This window comes from Perognathus longimembris, chromosome 23 (genome assembly GCF_023159225.1).
Source record: "Perognathus longimembris pacificus isolate PPM17 chromosome 23, ASM2315922v1, whole genome shotgun sequence".
Lineage (NCBI taxonomy): Eukaryota > Metazoa > Chordata > Mammalia > Rodentia > Heteromyidae > Perognathus > Perognathus longimembris.
The window spans coordinates 15,275,475-15,298,717 of record NC_063183.1 but is presented as its reverse complement, the minus strand read 5'-3'; the positions used below and the strand labels follow the sequence as shown (position 1 = coordinate 15,298,717).

General features: G+C 41.9%; 1 protein-coding gene and 1 non-coding gene across 4 annotated transcripts in view; one reads left to right on the top strand and one right to left on the bottom strand.

Moving 5' to 3' along the window:
- LOC125340965 (CREB binding protein) overlaps positions 1–23,243 on the bottom strand; it is a 128,988-nt gene that overhangs the window by 4,800 nt on the left and 100,945 nt on the right. For all 3 annotated transcript variants that reach the window (XM_048332919.1, XM_048332920.1, XM_048332921.1), the window contains 12 exons: positions 22,952–23,040; positions 16,512–16,592; positions 14,205–14,261; positions 11,145–11,222; positions 10,545–10,612; positions 8,697–8,847; positions 8,306–8,452; positions 7,576–7,689; positions 6,491–6,656; positions 5,825–5,992; positions 844–1,005; positions 242–523 (listed from right to left, as the gene is read on the bottom strand). In XM_048332919.1, the coding sequence (XP_048188876.1) occupies positions 242–523; positions 844–1,005; positions 5,825–5,992; positions 6,491–6,656; positions 7,576–7,689; positions 8,306–8,452; positions 8,697–8,847; positions 10,545–10,612; positions 11,145–11,222; positions 14,205–14,261; positions 16,512–16,592; positions 22,952–23,040 (1,563 nt within the window). The remainder of the gene's footprint in view (positions 1–241; positions 524–843; positions 1,006–5,824; positions 5,993–6,490; positions 6,657–7,575; positions 7,690–8,305; positions 8,453–8,696; positions 8,848–10,544; positions 10,613–11,144; positions 11,223–14,204; positions 14,262–16,511; positions 16,593–22,951; positions 23,041–23,243) is intronic.
- LOC125341243 lies at positions 3,019–3,127 on the top strand. The gene has a single exon (XR_007208925.1). It is a non-coding gene; the product is annotated as a U6 spliceosomal RNA (small nuclear RNA).

Below are 23,243 nucleotides of genomic sequence, written 5' to 3'. Positions count from 1 at the left end.
CCCTCTGCACCTGCTTTGTAGGGTGTGCCTGTGCATCCCTACAGTCAGGCTGTGTCAGCTCAGGGTACCCAGGCCAGACAAATGTGGAGAAGACAGCAGAGCTTCTTCCTCCTACCTGGCTTCTTATCCTGAGAATATCAGCACAAATTTTGCTGCACAAAGATGCCAATCCTGTGTGACTGTCATGGATGTTCTGTGGGAATCTGCACTGGTTGCAATTGTGGCTAGAAGGGAGGCCTACCTCACACACGGTACAGTGCCAGCGTGTTTCCACATGGTGTTTGCACTCGTTGCACGTGTAGACAAAGCGGTCCTGACCCTGGGTATGCAGTTCCACCAGCATGCACAGTGTGGACCATTTGGACCGGCGCAAGGAAGAGAACTCCCAGTGTTTGTCTCTGGCCAAGGTGAGGAAGGCATCCCGTCCATCCATTAGGTCACAGCTGAGTAGGGGGTCAGGGTCCACGATGGGGGGCAGGGTGTTGATGACAGGCCCAGCGTGTAGGTGAATCACAAAGAAGACCTGCAGAGAGGAGCTGCATTAACTCCATGAGGGACAGTGCTGGCATAGGGCCACTTCTGCCTGCAGAACAGGAGGGTGCCTGAGCCTAACACCAGCTTGAGGCCCAGGCTCCCCTTGTCTGGAATCAGTCACACGGTATTACCAAACTGGCCATTATGGCTTCCAGTTTCCAGATGGTCCTGCCCTCCACCACACACCCACACAAGGGGCACGAGGAAAGCCATCTCTGTGCCTTCTGCTTTGTGTCTTGGCAAAGAAGAATTGCTACTTCTTCTCAGCCCAAAGCATGCCAGCACCTCCTACCCAGCCTGCATGGTTACCTCCTTGTGCTTCTCCATGGTGGCATAGAGCTTCTGGGACAGGTCATTTGACACATTGGGCATACTAGGCTTCTTCTTGTTTGCACGGCTAATGCTGCTTTTGTTCTTGTTGGTCTTCTTGTTGTTCTTTTTCTTGGCATTCTTGCTGTCACCCTGACTTCCCTGTAATCACATGCAAGGATGTCAGACAAATGCACAGATCCCAAGCTGTGAGATGTCAGCGAACCCAGCCTAAGTCAAGGAACTGCCAGGCAGACTCTACCTGCACCCAGGCCATCGGTTATCTTCAGAAGGCATCTAAGGAAAAGGAAGAGGCGGGGAGCAGGGTCTGTACTTGTATGTCATTTTACCTACCCTCTCAAGGGAAAGAAAACGCAGGATGCTAGTATCTAACAAATGGAAGGCAGCAAAATTCTTTCACTGCTCCCATTGTTCCACTGGCTACTACACATGCTGTGCTCTGTAGCTTTTTCTCTGCTTTGAGAAGGGACATGAGTATATATATACACAGTGTGTGTATGTGTCTAGCAGAAGGCACAGGAAAGATGTGAATAGGGAAAAGCTGTGCTGTGCACACTCTAGGTTCCAGAACCCTCAAGGACTGTACCAGGCAGGACATCTTCTGAACCTTCTTTCCTTCTAAGTCTGCAGCCCACTGTAATGCTCCAAATACTGGGCTAAAGTCTAACAGGGCTCACATTTCAGACCAAATGCTCTGATGTTCCTAATTCTGGAAAGAAACTGTTTTTTACTCATCCTGAATTTGGTGGAGAATCAGATGTCAGAAGTTTTTCTTTTTCTTATAGTATTGGGAAATCCATGAATGTTAGGTACTCAATTGATCACTGAGCTATACTCCTAGCCCAAGAATTTGTGGAGGGTTTTGCTTTTTTTTTTTTTAAGGATGGAGTCCTGGAGTATTTATTAGAGCATTAGCAGTCTGCAGGCAGCTGGTTGTTACAAAGGCCTGGAGCAAACACATACACTTAACACTGTCGGGAAACAGGCCAGAGAGGGAAGAAAGAACAAAAAACATACCAGCAAACCAATACAGCTCCAATGGAGAGCTGACTTGGGATGCCATGGTGACTGGAGACCTGCCAGGAAAGGGGACAGGGGAAAAAAAAAAACATGGAGGGGCAAACAATGGCACCTGAGCTGGCCTGACCCTAAATAGGATCAGGTCTGGGGGTTGGGTCACAGGAATATCCCAGAGCCAGGCACTTGACTGACAGGTTCAGTAACCTATAGGCCAGCAGGCACACCATGAAGACAAGATGGCAGGTAGGTACAATTCACACTGTGGCCAGTGATGTCACGAGCCAGATCCGACCACCCTATTACAAAAGAAGCCTCTTTTTTGGCGTCTGTCCAATTTTTTGCTTGTTTTTTTGAGATAATGTCTCACTATGTAGTCTGGGTAGGCCTGGAACTGGTGATTCTCCTGCCTCAGTGCCCAGAGTCCTGAGATTACAGAAGTTTATCATCACATCTTAAGCAGGAGAGGGGAAGAGGAAGGACATGTGTGCCTATGTGCATGTGCATAAAACACGTGCTCTGGGAACAAGGATGCAGCACCTAGCTCTCTGTGTGATGATCTACTCATATTCCACAGCAAGAAGGGGCAGGAGACACTGTTAGTACTAAGAGAAGACTGAGGAGACATGACTAAATGTGATATGGGGTCCTGAATAAGACCCGGGAACAGAGAAGGAAAAAACTGACAAAAGTCTGAACAAAGTGGAGACTTTAGTTAATAATATATCAATATTGGCTCATTCACTATAACCAATGTATTAATGGTGAAGGATTTAATAACAAGAGAAATTGGGATACCAATGAATACTAAAACTCTGCTCAAGTTTTCTGTAGACCTTGAAACTGCTCTAAACATAAAGTACATTTTAATGAAATTATAAAATAAAATAATTTGTTGGGAGTAGGTGGCTCATGCCTAAAATCCTAGAAACTCAGGAGACAGAGATCTGAGGATCATGGTTCAAGGCCAGCCAAGGCAGGAAGGTCTGTGAGACTCTTTATCTCCAATGAACCACCAGAAAACTGAACGCAGCGCTGTGGCTTGAGCAAAAGAGCTCTGGGACAGCACCCAGGCCCTGAGTTCAAGTCCTACAACAGACCAAAACAAAACAAAACACCCACAAAAAAACCTCATGAGTGCTTGCTTCGGCAGCACATATACTAAAATTTTGGAACGATACAGAGAAGATTAGCATGGTCCCTGCGTAAGGATGACACGCAAATTCGTGAAGCGTTCCATATTTATTTTAACTTAAAAAATTAAAAATCATGAGACAAAATTTAGAGAATACAGCCAAATTTTACACACACACACACACACACACACACACACATATATTTGGGGGGAGGACAGTACTGGAATTTGAACTTAGGACTTCACCTTTGCATTGCTGTTCTCTATACTCAAGTCACCCTTTCAAAGCCTTTCAGCTTTGCCTTTATTTCCTTTTGCACTGGTTATGTGCATGGGCTGGTTTCAAACCAGGATTGTTTAGATCTCAGCTTCCTGAGTAACTAAGATCACAGGCGTGAGCCACCAAATTTTTTTCCTTTTTCCATTTGGAACAATAGCCATTTTACCTTGTAATTTTCTTTATGCATGTTTGTCTTTGTGATGCCCCCCCCCACCCCTCAAAGTTAAGGTTACACACATGAAGTTACAGCATCTTCACTCTGAGACTTAGCTTTTCCCCATTTTTTTTTTTTTTTGCCAGTTCTGGGCCTTGGACTCAGGGCCTGAGCACTGTCTCTGGCTTCTTTTTGCTCAAGGCTAGCACTCTGCCACTTGAGACACAGCGCTACTTCTGGCCTTTTCTTTATATGTGGTGCTGAGGAATCAAACCAAGGGCTTCATGTATATGAGGCAAGCATTCTTGCCACTAGGCCATATTCCCAGCCCCTTTCCCCATTTTTATGAAGTTGAGAATCTGATTTTTTTTTTTCTTTTGGTTAGTCCTAGGGCTTGAACTTGGGGCCTGGGTGCTTTGTGCTCAAGTTTCCTCACAGCTCAGGCCATCTGCATAACAGGTGTGAGACACAGGCTCTCAACAAGAATCTGATTTTTTTTTTCTTTCTTTTTTGGTGGGCTGTGGGGCTTGAACTCTGGGTCTGGGTACTGTCCCTGAGCATTTCAGCTTAAGGCTCAACCTCAACCACTTTGAGCCACAGCTCCACTTCTGATTTTCTGGTGGCTAATTGGAGATGTGAATCTTAACAGATTTTCCTGCCCAGGCTGGTTTTGAACCCCGATTCTCTGATCTCAGCCTCCTGATTAGCTAGGATTACAGGTATGTGCTACCAGCACCCTGCTAAGAATCAGATTTTTTTTTTTTTTTTTGCCAGTCCTGGGCCTTGGACTCAGGGCCTGAGCACCATCCCTGGCTTCTTCCCGCTCAAGGCTAGCACTCTGCCACCTGAGCCACAGCGCCCCCTCTGGCCGTTTTCCATATATGTGGTGCTGGGGAATCGAACCGAGAGCTTCATGTGTAGGAGGCAAGCGCTCTTGCCACTAGGCCATATTCCCAGCCCCAGAATCTGATTTTTAATAGAAAAGGAGCATTCCTTTTGCCCCAAGTTAGCCATGAGTCCTAGGTGTCTTTGAGGAAAGCGCATCACTGCCCACATCTAACTGGACACAAAAAGTGAACAAGTCTACCTTGCCAACTTCTTTTTTTTTTTGGTCAGTCTTGGGCCTTGGGCTCAGGGCCTGAGCACCATCCCTGGCTTCTTCCCGCTCAAGGCTAGCACTCTGCCACCTAAGCCACAGCGCCCCTTCTGGCCGTTTTCCATATATGTGGTGCTGGGTAATCGAACTGAGAGCTTCATGTGTAGGAGGCAAGCACTCTTGCCACTAGGCCATATTCCCAGCCCCCTTGCCAACTTCTTTGTATCCTGCCTCTGAAACCAACTTCATATCAGTCAGTCCCTGCTGCATAGCCAGGACCAGCTGAGGCACCAGTCCCTTTCTTCTGCTGGAGGCCAAGTGCTGTCTCACCAGCAGTGTAACCTAAGGTACACAGTGTGTGTGATGTGAGGCTCCTAATGCCAACACTACATTGCTACCAACTCCAGTCCAGCCAAGTCTTGTCCATCAGTCTCCTTTGTGGGCATTCCCAGGCATTTCAACAGTAGTAAGTAGTAGAGCAGTAACTCACTCTTGGCCTTTTCCAGCCTACAGCAGCGGCAGCAGCAACACAAGTGATTTCAGCCCTGTATGAGGCCACCTTAGTTCATGGCTTTTCCCCCACATATGCCACAAAGACTGCTTCCGAGCTTTGGGACTGCTACCCTCAAAAATTCACTTTATACTTCCAGAGCATTTACAGCTGCAACACAATCTCTACCACCATCCTCTCCTACTCAAGATGGTTTATAATGCTTTGTGATTCCAACACAGCAACAAGAAAGTTTCTCTACATTTTGTGTAGGAATGGGTAGGGCTCTGGCCTTCTTCATGACAAGTACCCTAGACTTCTCTCCTCCTCAGAGCTATCCTACCATTAGAAGGCACAGTGTGCAATTACCCCACCCTGCCCACTCCCATTACTCCTACTAGAACATAATCCTGGAGAGGCTTGGTCTGCACTGTCTGGTACACTTGGACACTCATCAGTGAACAAGCAAAGTATAAGAAGGCACAGACTACAAGGAAGGAGCCACCACAAAAGCCAGGAACTTAGGGGGCAACCAAGTGCCCCCTAAGTAAGTAACTTGGGCCCACCTCCACTCCCAGACCAGATACCTTCCCCTTAACTTCCTTCCCTTTCCTCCATGCTGCACAGGAAGAATGCCCTGAACAAAGCCCCAGGTCTTCTGCTCTGGGTGGTGACAAACTGAGCATGTGGAGCAAGAACCTAGCAGGCATGCACTCCCTCCCCAGCCTGCCACCCTGTATAGCCTGGGATAAGAAGAAGCAGTGGAGAGGTTTGGGGGGGGCTTGCACCTCAGGGGTCTCGCTAGCTGCAGTGCTCTCTTCTTTTTTCCTCTCTTCTTCTTCTTGTTCTAGCTCCTTGATGCTCTCTTCTAACACATTAGGCCAGAAATCTCCTTCAAAATATGGCAGCTCCTTGGCACTTGTAAGCCTGTCTTCATTTGCTTGCTTGAGTATGTCCTGGGAGAAAGCAAAGCACAGAGGTGAGATGAGCACTTACAGGTTCCTGGGGATCTTACCCACGGGCCACCAACTCCAGTGGAGGCACCGACGGTACTGCTCCAATCGATGACACAGATGCTTCTCCATTTTCTTTTTTCTGCAGAGCTGAGGACCAAACTCAGGGCCTTGTCCTGTCCAGGCAAGTACTCTCCCACTGAACTAAATCCCCACCCCTCCATTTTCACTCTATGGTTTAGGCTTATGCCTAAACTTAAGCCACACCTCCGCTGTCAGCTTTTTGAGTCTCACGGACTTTTCTGCTGAGGCTGACTTCAAACTGTGATCCTCAGAACTCAGCCTTTTGAGTAGCTAGGATTACAGGAGAGAGCCACCAGCCCAGCTGTTTTTGCTTTCTAATCCCTGTAGATGAACCTAATTATAAAACATGTGACAGCAAGAGAAAAATACAGATGTCAACTGGCTACAACAAAGCCAGGCTCCTTTAGCATGGAGTACCTTGTAGTCATGAATGATCCGCTCGGCAAATGCTTTGTCCAGCATCTTCTTGTACCACTCCTGTAGTCGTTTTGGTTTGGGGATTTTTTGATCAGGGGGGTGACAGTGGAAGATATAGTCGTCTCCTTCACTTGGGGGACAGGCCCATATGTGCCCTGTTACATACCTGCAAGACAAACACACAAGTCAGAAAGAAAGACCAATTGTGCTTTTCTTTCAAGCTGAAGAACAGGAGCCAAACACAGGACAGAAATATGAGGAAAAATGAAAACAAGGGCTCCAAACTAGGGGTTAACAAATAAGTTGGAGGGGCTGGGGATATGGCTTAGTGGCAAGAGTGCCTGCCTCATATACATGAGGCCCTGGGTTCGATTCCCCAGCACCACATATACAGAAAATGGCCAGAAGTGGCGCTGTGGCTCAAGTGGCAGAGTGCTAGCCTTGAGCAAAAAGAAGCCAGGGACAGTGCTCAGGCCCAGAGTCCAAACCCCAGGACTGGCCAAAAAAAAAACAACAAAAAACAAGTAAGGTGGAATCTTATTGCTTTCAACTTTAAGTCTGGCCACTGCCTGAAGCATTTTGCTCTCAAAAGTGCACACACAGGTTGGGGTTGACATCAAAGATGACTCTTGACCTCGTCAGAGAGCCTGCAAACTAACCCACTGGCTCAACAAGGCAAACCAAAGAAGTGTTACAACAGTGAATTGTTACAGCAATGAATTTCTTGCCAATTTCCTCCTGTACACTGGAAAACAGACAGTTGTTGACTATCTCTCTTTTGAGGGTTAATGTCAAATAAATCTCATTCACTCTGTTCAAGACACCTTGATCAAATATAACCTTTTCACATCTGAGAAAGAAATGCAACTGATTTGCAAAGGTAGACAAACAGCTTGTACTGTGTCCTCCAGGGACTGGACATAAATTGGTCTGTATTTGGAGAGGTTCTTTCAGGAAATTTCCAATCTTTATGTTAGAAATAAAAACATATAAAAACTTTAAATGAAAAAAAAACAAACAAAAACTCTTATCCCATAAGATAAACATACAGAAAAAAAGACTGAATAACTTAATTCTGAACTTACCCCAATTTCTTCACATATTCCAGGTATCCAATAAGGATCTCATGGTAAACGGCTGTCCGGAGGCAACGGGGCCGGAAGAAATGAATACTGTCCAGATAAGATATGTACACACGCCTGGAGGTAGGGTGGAGGTGTCATTTTTAATACATAATATAACCAAATACCAGCATCCAAAAGCCACCAGAAATAAGTTTTGTATTGATGGTGGTTATAGTGGCCACACAAGAGGATGTGATAAAACCTCAATCACAGTCCTAGCAACCAACCAAATTAAAAAAAATCATTTTGGTGCTGAACAACAGAATGGCCTAGCACTCTCCCAAGAGAGCCAAAGGAAGGCTCAGGGAAAATGGGAGAAAAATCACTTTCAGGAACCTTTCACCTGTATTTTTGGATGGAACTTGAACAGGATAGAAATATTATTTGAACAAATACATCCAGCTGTCCCCAACCCATCCCCACTCCCTATAGTAATCTGCTTTGATGACATGAAGCAAGACTAAAAAAAAAACAAAAACAAAACAAAACAAAAAAAGCCATGCATATTCATAGCAGAAACATGTCACTAAGACCTTTCATTTCCCACTCAAACAATGATAAAGTTAATAGGTTTGGTTAATTAATTCTGGCTTACTTTAATCCAGTAATGAAGTATACAGTTCCTCCAAAACACCTAGGCCTTGGTCTGTTCATACCCAAGAATAACACACACAGGAGAGAGATAGACTACCTTGTATTTGGTGGGGGACAATCAGAGCCGTATTCCTGCACGTGCATTCCAAAAAAGCACACATCCACTCCATCAATTTCCTCAAAAGCAAAGAGTGCTTTGGTTCGGTATGGGAAAGATTCTGACATTTCCCCTGAATCCACAAACCTGAAATAAAACCCAGAGATATGGCTAAAATGTCATCGTTTCCAAGGTGCAGAAGAACCTCTTGGGATGATGACCAGAGCAGGTCAGTCTCAGCTGTGCTCTGGGTTGTTCTTCTTCATTCTCAGACCTAGGAATTGTACATTCAGGCTGGCTGCATGTGCTAGCTGCCATGAAACCTACTGAGCCCTGAAGAGATGGGTACGGAGACCGTTCCCCCTGTATCTTAGGAAGAGAGCACACGAACCGTGACTTCATCCCAGGCTTGACCTCCACAGTCTTGTCTGAGCTGGCGACTACTCTGACAAACACTTCTCCGGCTTCAGGATGATTCTGCCGTCTCAAAAACTTGTTCACTCGGTCTTCCAAGTGGTTTCCCAATCGTGTGGTCTGTAGCCCTAGGAATCCATATGTAGGGAGAGGGCTTAGAAAGGAACACTGGAACAAGACCCACACTTTCAGCACAGTGCTTTCTTCAAGAACTAATCTCCAGTGGCAGAAGGGGTCTGGTCTGTCCTGAAATGCTAGTGTTTTATGAGAGAAAGTAGACTGTGGGATCCTAGGCACTCTGCATCCAGAGACAAAATGTTTACCCATGATTTTCCTGTCTTTTTTTTGTGTGTGTGGTCTTAGGGCTTGAACTCGGACTCGTGCTCTTACTTTGCTTTTTCTCTCATTGCTAGCATTCACTCTGCAACTTGAACCTTGCCTCTAGTTCATTTTCTGTCTTTTTCTAACACTAAAGGAAAGAAGAGCATTGATGGCCCAAACCTGACAATCCTGTAAGACTAGGCCAGAAGAAAGCAGGCTGTGCCTACTCCTCCTCGCCTCTTGTTTTTCATCCTGGGACCTGGCAGGCTAGGAAGTAGCCTCTATGGGAAGGAAGGCTTGTTGTAGCTCTCCTTGGCTAAGTAAAGCTTCTTGTGGGGCAGGCCAATTTCCCAATTGTCTCCCACAGATGTTACTAGCTTCCTGTCACAGAATTATAATTCAGAAGCTCAAAAAGTAACAGGCCATTGTATACCCTTTAGGAGATGGCAAAAGTGCAACTCATGACTGAGTCTCCTCCTAGCACTAGTCTAAAACAACACAGAACATTCCAGGGCCAATGAACGAATCAAGCATCAGCTAAAAACTACTTGCAGCTTTATAAGCACTCCAGTTATCTGGAGAGAAGCAGAAAAGACTCAGGACCAGTCTCAGCCAGTTTTACTGCTGCCACAACAAGATGGCCTGCACTTAGCCATACCCCAGGCTAGGTGACCATTCTGAGAAGCATGGATGTGGGTGTACAGGGCCTCATGGGGGCACACAGAACCTCTGTGCTGAAACTCTTGAAGAAAATCCTTTAGTTTCCCTTAAGAAGTAAGTAAGTGGTTTCCAAGCTAGGCACTGGTGGCTCACAACTGTAATCCTAGGCTAATTAGGAGGCTGAGATCTGAAGATCACGTTTTGAAGCCATCCTGGGCAAAAAAAAAAAAATTGTGAAGTTTTTTTTTTTCATTTCTTTGTTGTCAAAGTGATGTACACAGGGCAGTGAGTACATTTCTTATCCAACTTGTTGTGAGATTATCTCCAATAAACTACTCAGAAAAGGCTGGAAATGGTGCTGTGGCTCAAGTAGTAGAGCACTAGCCTTGAGCAAAAGAATCTCAGGAACAGTACCTAGGCCCTGAGTTCAAGCCCCAAGACTACCGATCAATGAATGGATGGATAGACGGATAAATGAATGAATGAATGAGTTTCCAATTCAGACCCATGGCCACCCTCCTGGGACCCCAAAGTCACAGTATTTTCTTATGTGTGTGGTTTGAGTTCTAAGTGACTAGAGAAGGATCTGGTGCCCAATATTCTCTCAGAATGTATATAGTTTACCTTCAAAGCTTTCTAAACTTTCATGCAAAATATGGAATGATCATATAAGCTGGCTTTTATATAACGATCCAAGTGACTTAATCCAAAAGAAAACAAGTTATAGGTAAAAGCCTTTGACAACTAAGCTCAAACCACATGCTGAGAGGTACCAAAAGAAGACAGAAAAATCTATACAAGTTTTAAAATGCACAGTCCAAGAAACAGATATCTACAAACTTACTCTTAGCACTGAATTTGTTTTCTTTTCGAGGTCTGCCGGTTTTCTTCAAGCAGTTGTCACATACAAAGCTACAGAACAAATAATGGGTGCAATCAGATTATACTCCAGAGTGTCTGTTGCCACACCAATGCAACATTAAAATATTTCATTGGCAGTTAAATTACATTATTGTAAAAAGAGTAAAAAGCCAGAAGGCTTTGATTCTGTAATTTCTAAAAGCAGGAAAACACTTAAGATTTAAATATAGAACCAACTGCCATCTTCCTTAATTGCTCAATTCTTTTTTTTTTTTTTGGCCAGTCCTGGGCCTTGGACTCAGGGCCTAAGCACTGTCCCTGGCTTCTTCCCGCTCAAGGCTAGCACTCTGCCACCTGAGCCACAGCGCCGCTTCTGGCCGTTTTCTGTATATGTGGTACTGGGGAATCGAACCTAGGGCCTCGTGTATCCGAGGCAGGCACTCTTGCCACTAGGCTATATCCCCAGCCCAATTGCTCAATTCTTATTGACAACAATGAACAAAACAGCCACCACTGCCACCCTGCCTGTAGTTCTGTATGGAACACCTTTCCTTTCCCCTGGGATCCCAGGAAAGTTACTCACCCTGAAGGCCAAATGATGTCATAGTGCAAAACACAAATCTGATGCATCTTCCGACCACATTCTTTACAATCAACAAAACTGGAAGACAAGAAAGTACAGTCTTACACAGTGTCACAAAGATGTAAGTCTGGGCAAGAACCTGAATGTTCTCTGGGTCACTTTTTTGGGGGTGGTTAACTGGAGATAAGAGGCTCACAGGCTTTTCTGCCTGGGATGGCTTCAACTGCAATCCTCAAATTTCAGCCTCCTGAGTAGGTACAATTATAGGCATGCGCCACTAGCACCCAACTCTGGGTCACTCTTGACTAGCTCTGACAGGGCTTATTTTCTCTACAAAGAAGAGGTCAAGACAATTTCTATAGAAAGAAACAGACCTTCTTCTTCTGTTTTTTTGGAGACAGGGTCTTGCTGCATAGTCCAGGCTGGCCTTGAACCTGTTATCCTACTGCTTCAGATTCCCAAGTGCTGACATTGTAGGCATGCACTACCATATTCAGCCAACCTTACTCTCTTTATTTGTACAATTGCTAAATTCTCCTCTAAGTCTCCCTTGCAGCCAGTAATGAAAACTTTGTTTACTTTCGTGCCACTCCTGGCGCTTGACTCCAGGGCCTGGTGCTATCCCTGAGCTTTATCTGCTCAAGACTAGTGCTTTACTGCTTCTGGCTTTTTGGGTGGTTAATTGGAAATAAACTACTGAATAGCTAGGATTACGAGCATAAGCCACCTGTGCCCAGCTATCATAGCAATTTTTAATGTTTCACAGCCAAGAACCTGTGGTTTAGTCTTGTAATCCTGGCTACTCAGGAGGCTAAGATCTGAGGATCACAGCTGAAAGCAAAGTCCATGAGACTCTTATCTCCAATTAGCGCCCCATCCCATCCCCAAGTAAAAGGCTGGAAGTGGAACTGAGGCTTAAGAGTTAGAACACCAGCCTTGAGCACAAAAGATAAAGGACAGTATCCAGGCCTTGAATTCAAGCTTCAGGACAGACACAAACACACACAAAATTTACTATGATATCTGGTGCTAGTGGCATATGCCTGTAATCCTAGCTACTCAGTAGGCTGAGATCTTTGGATTATGGTTCAAAGCCAGACTGTCCATTAAAAGTCTGTGAGATTCTTCTCCAATTATGCAGCAAAAAGTTGGACAAGTGGTAAAGTGCTACTTGCTCAGGGCCATGAGTTCAAACCAGGACTGAAACCCCCAAAAGTAAATAAAAAATTACTATAATTAAGCCATATTTACAGTTCAGGAATTCTGACATTACTACACATTCTTAAGTCTCATACTTTCTCTAGGTGATTTCACACACCGTGTGAGACTCAGAAGACAGAGAACAATTCCTTCCATGTTACAACTACTTGCTTGTAACTCTTAATTATTTTTAGGAAACAGAAAAAAAGATAATAGGTAATGGCTTGAGGCACAGGAAATAAATGCCTGCTCCAAGTCACAGAAGGTGAATGGCATTAATTCCACTAGTATGTGGATAGGCACCTTTGCATACACTGGTACAGCAGGAGCGGGCCTATGCACTTCTATAGAACCATTCTCCATACAGCTCTGCACAGCCACAATCCACAACTGGGATCTGTGCCCCCAGGAACTGCCTCAAGAGGCACTCCCCCGCCCATGTCAAGACACTAATGAAGTCAAACTTTCAACATTTGGCTGACTTACCCCCACTGTAACATCTTGGGAAGGCTTAGGGCACCAGAAAATAATGTGGCCCAAAGTCTTCTGGTATATCACCCAAGATCTTGCTAATAACTACTGTCTAGTGCCTCTATATCCTGGGACCATACATTGTGTTCAAGCCTGCAGTCACAATGTTCCTTAACCCAGCTGCTCTGTCCTTTTTCATATTGAGGGAAGAGAACACACTCAACACTGAATATCGGGTGTTCTTTCATACCTTTGTGTCTAGAATGTTGTCCTTCTCCCTAGTAACTGCTTCTAAAGGAGTGTCACCTTTCCCACGGAGTTGGGTGGTGATGCGACTCCGCTTCCACTAGGGACCCTCATCTCTAGGACCACTCCGGCTGTGTGCCTCCTGTTGTCTGCACTGTGGTTCAGCTGTCACTGCTATCAGATCAAGGGAACCCTTCTATTCATTCTTATATTCTACTGCTTGACATCCAATATGTAAACATATTTGAAAATGAAAAGTGAATATAAGACACTAAAAAGCCATTCAAAGGAAGAAAATAATGTAAAAAAGGGTGGAAAAACCAGAACAGTTCTCACTTGTTATTAAAGGTGAAGGTGGGTGTTTGGGAAAGTCTCCATAAGCACTAACATTTCACAAGTTGTTTAATGTAATCATGTACCTGGATTCCAGTAGTAGTAAAGACAAGTAAAATTAGGTTTCCAAATGTAGCCTGTGGGGATATCTGTCTTCTACTATAGCATTTGACCTGTTCAGAGCTAGGAAGCTTGAGGTCAAGGGCAGGCCCTGCTTCTAAGCCTCAGGCGTATCTTAAATATGACCCAAACAGCCAATATGGTTGGAGCCTGCACTCACCAAGCAGTAGCACTAGACAGGTGTCAATTTTCAGAATAGGAAACAGTGGGAATCATTAGGCCCTGGTTTTTTCAGAAGCTCAGACTTTAGAAATGTAATATTCTCATTACCAAAGAAGCATGGGTTCATATTATGTATTTTCAGGAAGAGTTTTCTTTCTGACACGCCTGCAAAAGGACATTAAGGATTCTCTCCACAAAATAGTTCTGCCTGTATGTCTCTAGAGAATCACACTGAATATTCAAATTCTACAGAGGTTCAAATGAAACCAAAACACTCGTTGAAGCTTTCTATTGTTAAAATAATTGGAGAGTTTGATAATAAAAATTTGAGGAAAAAAAATAATTGGAGAATATGTAACAGAGACACCTATTTTTGAATTTTAAAAGTTCTATATCTAAAAGACAATTTCATAAAAGGAATCCCTAAGGGCAATGTATTGTTATGAATTCTCCCACAACCCCATCATAAAGAGTAACTTTCCTGATCTGAAACCAAAATTAAAAGTATATAAAAGTATATATACTTACGGTTCAGGGTCTAAGGTGTCATTTTTCTTCTTTTCAAATTGATCCTTGGAAATTGTTCTTTTTATATTAAAAAGAAAGGAAAATATTAATCAGCTACAATTTACTTGTTGAGCGTAAATGGGTTATTGGAATATAACTATTTCTTTAAATAACAAATTATGATCAATCTCAAATATAAGTATATGACAGGGTATGTGTAACTCGACAGAAATCACTACTAGTTTATTACCTACATATTTTCTTTCTTGGAATACTTCCTCCCAACTGCTACTAACTTTACCAGATTTAACTAAGACTAGTCTATGCTGACAAAACTGTTGAGATTCAAATGTATTCGTTTTCATTTAAGTATATATAGTGAATTATTGCCAAATTTGACTGAGACTGGCAAAATCACAATTAAATGACAACATTTCACAGTATAGCAAGGTTCATCATATACCAAACTCTGAAAGGGCTAGGCTTTTGGGTTTATGTACTGTCCTTTTGTTATGATAGGTATCCATATGAATTACTTCTTTTTTTATTGTTAGTTTTCTTGATAATGGCCATTCTAACTGGGGTGAGATGGAATCTCAATGTTGTTTTGATTTGCATTTCTTTTATGACCAGTGATGTAGAGCACTTTTTCATATGTCTCTTGGCCATTCTCATTTCCTCATCAGAGAAGTCTCTTTGTAAGTCTTCAGCCCACTTGATAAGTGAAATGAACTCCATGTTATAAATAACAAAGAAATAAAAATAAATTGAACAAGCAGAATTTTTGTCTGTGTCTTGAATAATAGCCAACTGAATGGTAGAAGTGTGCTTACAGCTGACACCTCTACAAGGTCCAAATCTTTCTGTCTGTTGGGCATAGAAACTTGTGTCCAGAAGCAAAGGAGGCTGGAGAAAACAGTCTAGAGGAGAGAAAGAACCACAAAACACTGGAAGGCTGAGGCAGATGTGGTAGGCTTCTTGGGTGTTTTAAACATATAAAGAGCCCAATCATTTCCACGGTTTTCCAATTTCTTAACGTGTTGTGGCTATTCACGGGTAACTAACTGTAAGAAGCTAAGCATTGGGGAGAAAAGGTTAACTCAATCCAGCATCAATTAAACCCATACTTGTTCTACCTTGATTCAAGTGAGCAACAGTCCAACCACCAGTAAGGAAGACATATTTGCATTTTTTAGGTCAGAAAACAGGGACAGAGAACCCTGGAATCATACTAACCTGCATTGGCATAGCAACTGAAAGGAATGGAGGTTTACTTTGGAGAAAAACACCAAAATAAAGGATAGGATATGTATACTACTGCCATTTCTGTGAATAAGGCTACCTGGATTCTCAAGTGTTAACTGAAAAGTTACAATTTTCTTCCATGTAAGTTGAGGACCATTAGGAAATTTTTTTTTTGTTTTTATTTTATGAGACAGGGTTTCACTATGTCGCCCAGGCTGACCTCAAACCCATGATCCTCTTGCCTGAGCTTACAAAGGCGATGTACAAAGAATTTACAGTTACATTGGTCAGATAAAGAGACAATGTTACTCCTTCCCTCACACTAATCTTTTCTTTTTGATGGTGCAGGAAGTTTGAACTCAGGATCTTGTGCTTGCTAGATAGGTTCCCTAACAATTGAGCTATGTCCTTCTCCCCCCACCCCTTTAGACGTGTGTGTGTGTGTGTGTGTGTGTGTGTGTGTGTGTGTGTGTGTGTAAAATAGGTCTTTTCTTTTTTTGGTACTGGATCAAACCCAGGACATTGCACTTGCTAGGCAAGTGCTTTGTTTGCCACAGTTATATCCTAGATCCCTCAATCATCTCTTTTTTTGAACAGGGTTTTGCATTTATGCCCAGGCCAGACTGAACTATGACCTTCCTATTTGTAATTTCCAATTCTCCAAGGGGAATGACCTACACTACTGCACTCAATTTTTTATTGAGATGAGGCCTTGCAAACTTTTTTTTCTTTTGCTCAGGCTGCTCTAAAACCACTATTTCCAATATTAATCTCTAAACTAGCTAAAAGATGGCAGTGCCTAGATAAAAATGCAGATTTTAGAAATACAGAAAATGTCAAGACAGACCAATGAATGCAGTGGGGGCTAAAATACCTTTGCCCCAAATGGAGAAGAATGCAGAAGTGGCAGTGCTGTTTGGCTAAGGCACATACATCTTTGAGGATGTCTGTATACATATGCCACATTTGTATTAAAAGTAAAAAAAAAAACACAAAAAAAAATCACTACACAAAATTTAGTGTTCTATTCTGGTTTACCCCTTAGTCATAGACAAGAGGGACATATGGAAAGGTTGTACTCACGTCTGTGGTTGTGAAGGGTCGTCACCCAGGGTCACATTCTCGCCCTGGATCTCTGTGAAACACTTCTCACAGAAATGATACCTGTCAGCAAGAAGGCCATACTTGGGTGAACTGGTCCATCATAACACACAGCCACCCAAGCAACGAAGCCACCAATCAGAGCAGGGCAGAGCACCACGACGAAGGGGGGGCGTTGTTGGTTGATTGATGGGTCAGTGAGGACAATGAAAGGAACGGGGAGCAGGTGGGGAAGGGAAGGATTAGAGAACAGGGAAGGGAACAAATAGCACAGACACAGAGGTAAGACGCAAACACCAGACAACACAGAGCAGAAAGCCAAGGCAAAGCATTGATTAGCATTCGGTCTCACTGCACACGTCACAGGCCATCATCACTAACAACGACAGGCTTGGTCCAACTCCAAGATGCAAATGCTCTCAAGGAGTTGTTAATACTACGACTGCATAAAGCCTAAATTTAGGAATCTCAATTTTGTTATAAAGTCAAATATAACGCCAGTGTTTGAGAAGGAAATTTAACTTTGAACGAAACAGTCTGACCAAAAAAGCCTTTAAAAAGCAATTTGAACTGCAATAGTTTTATTTTTCAAAATGGAAACTTAATGCTTGACAGCAATTCAGAGATTCTATTTCAGTATTAAGCCAGATCTTTAAATGTGGTAATGTTGAGTACTCAGAACTGTTTTAATTTTTTCCTGTTGTTTTTATCATAATAATCACTCAGCTAATTGTGTTACAATACAAATGAAACCAAATCCACATTCTAGACAAACATTTAACAGAAATGCAGTCAGGGTCAGAGACTTTCCAGCCATTTATTAATAAAAATTATAGATAAAAATTGATATATTGTATGAATAATACAATATATGCAAATCTACGAACAATCTTAAAGAGTTTTGAATTTAACTTCTAAGCTTTGATTTGAATTTTGGTACTGGGACCAATCATTCATCAATGTTGAGATACTTAGTGAATGACTGTTCTGACTTGGTGACAATCCAAGTTAAGCAAATTTAGAGTTGATTTTTAAGTGGCACAATCTGCATTTGAGAAATTATCCATCACCCCAATTTCTTACATGATAATAATATAGAGCCTGGGCTCATGCTGTTAGGTAAGAACAGTTAAAATAAGACTATTAAATGTTTGGAAAGGACATGAATGAAAAAAAAATCAACAAAAATGTAGGCAAATGCTGCATAAACAAGATGAGAACACAATACTGTAAAGTAAACAAGCTGAATGAAGGCGAACTGCACAAGCAAGCAAGAAGCATAAGCAACGGCAGCACAACAAAATGCGGTTTTAGTGCTCAAAACTATGGCTACAGGATGCTGAGAAGGATTAGTACTGCAGACACTGACAGGATGCAGAGCACCACACTGAGCCCCTGTGCCACTCTGAACCTCTAGCATGGTTTGAATCACTTCAGAGTGAGCCCCCAATGCTGTGCTGTACCCTTGCAACGGGGTGAACCACTGCACAGAATGAATCCCTAGACAAGGACAGGAGGAGCAGCAGCAGCTGCAGACTCATTTGCTCACTCACTTGCTCACTCATTCACTCACACATTCACACACACTCAGCTATAGACTGAGATGTGGGCTACTAGAAGCCCCCACATATCCCAGTTTGAATCTTAACATGATAAGCATTTTGTCTGCTAGGTTTCACTAACCAACACACATAGCAAATTTCAAGCATCAAGCTAAAGATCACGCATAATATGTCCAGATTAACCCATTTTTTTGTTTTCAGTTGATAAAAACAGGGCAATTTATAGTGATTGGATTGAAGATAGTTTCTTATTTCCAACAAATTTAATCAATAAATTCTACTAAAATTGAAAGCTGACTAGGAACAGATTAACATTGTTTTAAAATATATGTATATTTCTGAATGAACTATATAGCAATGGTCTCATTATTCACTATTTTGTAGATATTCTCATGGAGCCTTAAATTCATAGACTGCAAAGAATTCCACATATAGGAGGGTATGGTCTTCTCTGGTAAGAAAAAAAGTATCAAAAGAATCAAGTAATTCAGTAGCAACCAAAACAACATGCAAAAAATAGACATTCTCTCAAAGACAAATATTTCCCTTTTGAAAATAAAGCTCAGAACAGAGAGCTACTTCATCAGTTATACAGCCCAGTACAGCGCTACGGGCCAGCAAGAAAAGGACTGCTGGCCACGTGCCAAAATGAAATTTCCATCATAATCGAAAGTTAGTCTAAATGATTTTAAAATGCTGGGCAGATTCTTTGCTTTTATTCATGCAAGCCATCAGGGCATTTAAGAAGTTAGAATCACAAATTCAACATTTTACAATGGAGGAAACAATGCAAAACAAAGCATGATGGTTTAAAAGGCAGTTCCTGGAGTGTCCAAGGAAACCTAAGCTTTTTACATGTGACCAATTCTCCCCTGAAAATTGCAGGGTCAAAAAGTGGTAGGGGTACAATATGCATAGACTTTATTTAATGTTTGTCCCAAAGCACTGCCAGAGAAATTATAGAGAATCCAGCCCGAGGCGAAAGGACATGGCCCAAGGCCTCATTTAATCATCCTTCAAACAGATGAAGACACTATAGATGATGGTGGCACCATTTATGATTAAAACCCTAGCCATGGGTAATAGACCTTACTGCAACAGACTATTACCTTTGTTCTCCCTAGAAATAAAAGTTCAGATATTCACTTTTCAGCTATAAGACCTAGATGACATTTTGCCTTATATGATGAATATGGAATTGCAAATAAGTACTTCACATAATCCGATGATAATGTGCATCTGGGTTGCTCAAGCTAGCTCCATGTTACTGCACAGATTATCTGTAGGAGTAATTTAATAGATGGGGTAAGTTTTCAAATGCAGATTGTTTTCATTACTGTACCAGTTCATATAAATAATTGGGGTATCTGTAGATAATCTCTGTTGGAAAAGATGCAGCTACTTCAAAAATTTCAGGTTGTAAACAAGTGAATATGTAACTACACACCCCTTTATACATTAAAGTTTCACTTGTTAAAATGGTTTAAATGGTCTGTAGAATTTTACAATATTCTAAGTGCCCAAATAGTTTAGACCAATAAACAAAAAAGTATTCATAAGAACACCAGAGTGTTTGTAAATAATCAAAGTTGAAAATAAAACTTTAAGCAATTACGTTCACACAGAATTGGGCCACTGTTTTCTTTTTCTTTTTTTTTTTTGGCCAGTCCTGGGCCTTGGACTCAGGGCCTGAGCACTGTCCCTGGCTTCCTTTTGCTCAAGGCTAACAACACTCTGCCACTTGAGCCACAGCGCCACTTCTGGCTGTTTTCTGTATATGTGGTGCTGGGGAATCGAACTCAGGGCCTCATGTATACGAGGCAAGCTCTCTTGCCACTAGGACATATCCCCAGCACTGGGCCACTGTTTTCTTAGAACTACAGCATGTTGATCTATTCAAGTACAGTATTCTAAAGAAATGTATCCTTTATCTGTCACAACTCCATTTGCATTTCCACTCAAGAAAAATACATTCCTCTGATTTAGTAAAGGTGAAGTTCTACATATAAAATTGGGGTATTTCAGAACTGTAAAGCAGTCCAGTGTTTGCACTAGGCTGATGACTTCCTCTGAAATGGGAGTCAATTCTATTTAATTTTTTTCCCATAGCCCTGGGGCTTGAACTCGGGCCTGGGCACCATCCCTGAGCTTCTTTTGCTCAAGGCTAGCACTCTACCACTTGAGCCATAGCACCACTTCCGCTTTTTCTGTTTATGTGGTACTGAAAATCGAACCCAGGGCTTCATGCATGCTAGGCAAACACTCTACCACGAAGCCACATTCCCAGACCCTCTATTTAATTTTAATTGCTATATGTATATGTATATGGCCCAGATCTACACTAATCAGCCAAGGCAAGATTTCAAAGGACCCAGGAATTGTGAGGTCAACAGTAAATGGCCACAAATAATAGAAATAGTAGTTAAATATTCTATTGTTTTGTTTGGATCAAAGTTGTGTGTTGGGTAACATAGTAATAGACACAGCATTTTTTCTGGTATAGTTAATATTAAGCTCTCTCAAAAACACCATAGTTTTATATATTATATACTGGTCTTCAAAATATATGTTATTCCAGTGGATACTTCACAACCTGAGGCTGTCAGGGAAGATGCTGTTGTGGCTCATGTCTGGGTAAGATTAACCTTGATTCACTATGGGATACACTGAAAGTCACAGGGATAAAACCATTAAAGGTATGCCTAGATCTTCTGGTAATATGTTGCTGTCACAGTTGTTATGGGAGAGATCCCATTGTGAAGGGATTATGATATAATTTTAAACTTTGTCTTGAGGGATTAGGATTAGGATGTTAATTTAGTACCTTAGCACTAGCCTAGTAAATGCAAAGTTTAGATTTGGTCCTCAGGACCAAAAAAGAAAGGACAAAACTGTAAACAAACAAAAAACCCCACTTGTTTGAAAAAGGGGATGTTCAAACAGCAATTTAACTGCTTGTTTTTATCTACAAAGTCATACAGGCTACACCAGTAGAGATGCCTCTGAAGTGTGCTGGAAACTACAGGACCATGCAAAGCTTTGCAGTCTTTTCTGGAAATATTTTTGTGTCAACATTTTTCCCCTTAGCATATTCATGAGAGTTATTATTATAAACGAAGATTTTCTTTAAAAATTACAAGAATTTAAAAAATAATTGGAGGAGGGCTGGGGATATGGCCTAGTGGCAAGAGTGCTTGCCTCATATACATGAGGCCCTAGGTTCGATTCCCCAGCACCACATATACAGAAAATGGCCAGAAGTGGCGCTGTGGCTCAAGTGGCAGAGTGCTAGCCTTGAGCAAGAAGAAGCCAGGGACAGTGCTCAGGCCCTGAGTCCAAGCCCCAGGACTAGCCAAAAATAAATAAATAAATAATAATTGGAGGGAAAATTATCTCAAAATCCTAAACTTGTCAGGACTGTATATACATTTGAGTAAACAAAGGCTCTTTTTTTCTGAACTATTAGAACATATGTATTTACTGTGACCCAAATAAGAGCAAAACAACCAAACCATCAAACCTTGATAGTGACGTTTAATATTTGAATCTTAAGACAAAGAACTGATGCAAATCTCTCTTGGTCACATGAAGGTTCGAGCTGCCAGTTCACAAAATGGATTTGATGTTATGGAATTCAAGCAAATTCACTGCTTGTACGTCAAGGCATGAAGCCCCCATGTTATAGTAATGTGTGATCATAGCACAACGGATACAAAGAACTTTACTTTTCAAAATAACCCCAAAACTATAAAAATGGAGGTTTTATATTTTTTATTTATATACTATTATTATATATGTGGGGAATGGACAACAACAAATTCTACTTTCACTCTCCTCCTGTCTAAGACAGGAAGATATATTCTATTCTCTAGTCATCTTCACATTCCAAAAAGATGGGAACTGTTTTTCAAGCAGGTCTACAATTCTGAAAGTAGGTCTAAAATCCTGAAATAGCCATCCTAAAAAGACTTTTTTTGGGGGGGTGGGGGTGGGGGAAAGAACAGGAGGGAGTGGTGGTGGCAAGGTCTTACTTATGTAGCCTAGGCTGCTCTCAAACTCATACTCCTCCTAAGTGTTTAGATTATGGCATCAATCAAACATATTCAATAGGATTGTTTTTTCTTTTTTTCCAGCTTATAGAAATTTCTACTGTATTTATATGTACTTTAAAATTTTATTTTATTGTTATTATTAAGGTGTTGTACAGAGGGGTTCTTTCATCAGCCAGGTAATGAGTACATTTCTTTTTGGATAATGCCACCTGTTCCATCAAGTTTCCCTTTCCCGTCCTTGTGCACAAGTTCATTTTCCACACAGTGTCTACTAAGTACCATGCCTGCATTTGTTTATCCTTCAAAATAGTTATTGCTTATTTTTTTTTTTTTAGTTATGGGGGCTTGAACTTGGGCCTGGGCACTGTCCCTGAGTTCTTTTGCCCAAGGCTAGCATTCTATTACTTTGAGCCACAGCTCCACTTCTGGTTTTCTGATAGTTAGAGATAAGAGTCTCTCACACTTTGCTTCTCAGGCTGGCTGTGAACCATGATCCTCAGATCTTAGCCTCCTGAGTAGCTAGGACTACAGGCACGAGCAACCAGTGCCCAGCACGAGGGTTATTCTTGAACTAAATAAAAAATATTTTTCTATTTTAGAAAGACTGTGGTTTAGGAATGAGTATACCTAATAAAAGCAGTACAGCAAGTGGTTCCGGGATTAAAATTTTATACTATAAAGGCATCAGAGTGACCAGAAGCGCAACACTGTGGTGCTTTTCATGGGAACTTTAGCAAAGTCTATAATTCAAGGAGCATATTTTAATCTACTTGAACCTCTTTAGTGCAGAAAACTGCTTGATGCTTACCTATTCTGATAGCTGTAATAGGCTGCATCTCGAGGAATTGTGCACAGCTGCTTCCCATAGCAGCACAAAGTCTGTGGGGAAAATTCATACTGCAAAAACAAAGGAGAAAAATACTAAAAACATATTCCACTTGCTATCCTGAAAATTCAGCAGTAAATTATTTGCTAGTTTATTATATAATTTTCTTTATAACTATTTCAAGGCTGTTTTGGATTAAATGGGACAAATTAGTGTAGCTCTGGCTCTAAGAGATAAGAGATAAAGAGAGATAAAATGGGCAAGGGACAGCCAG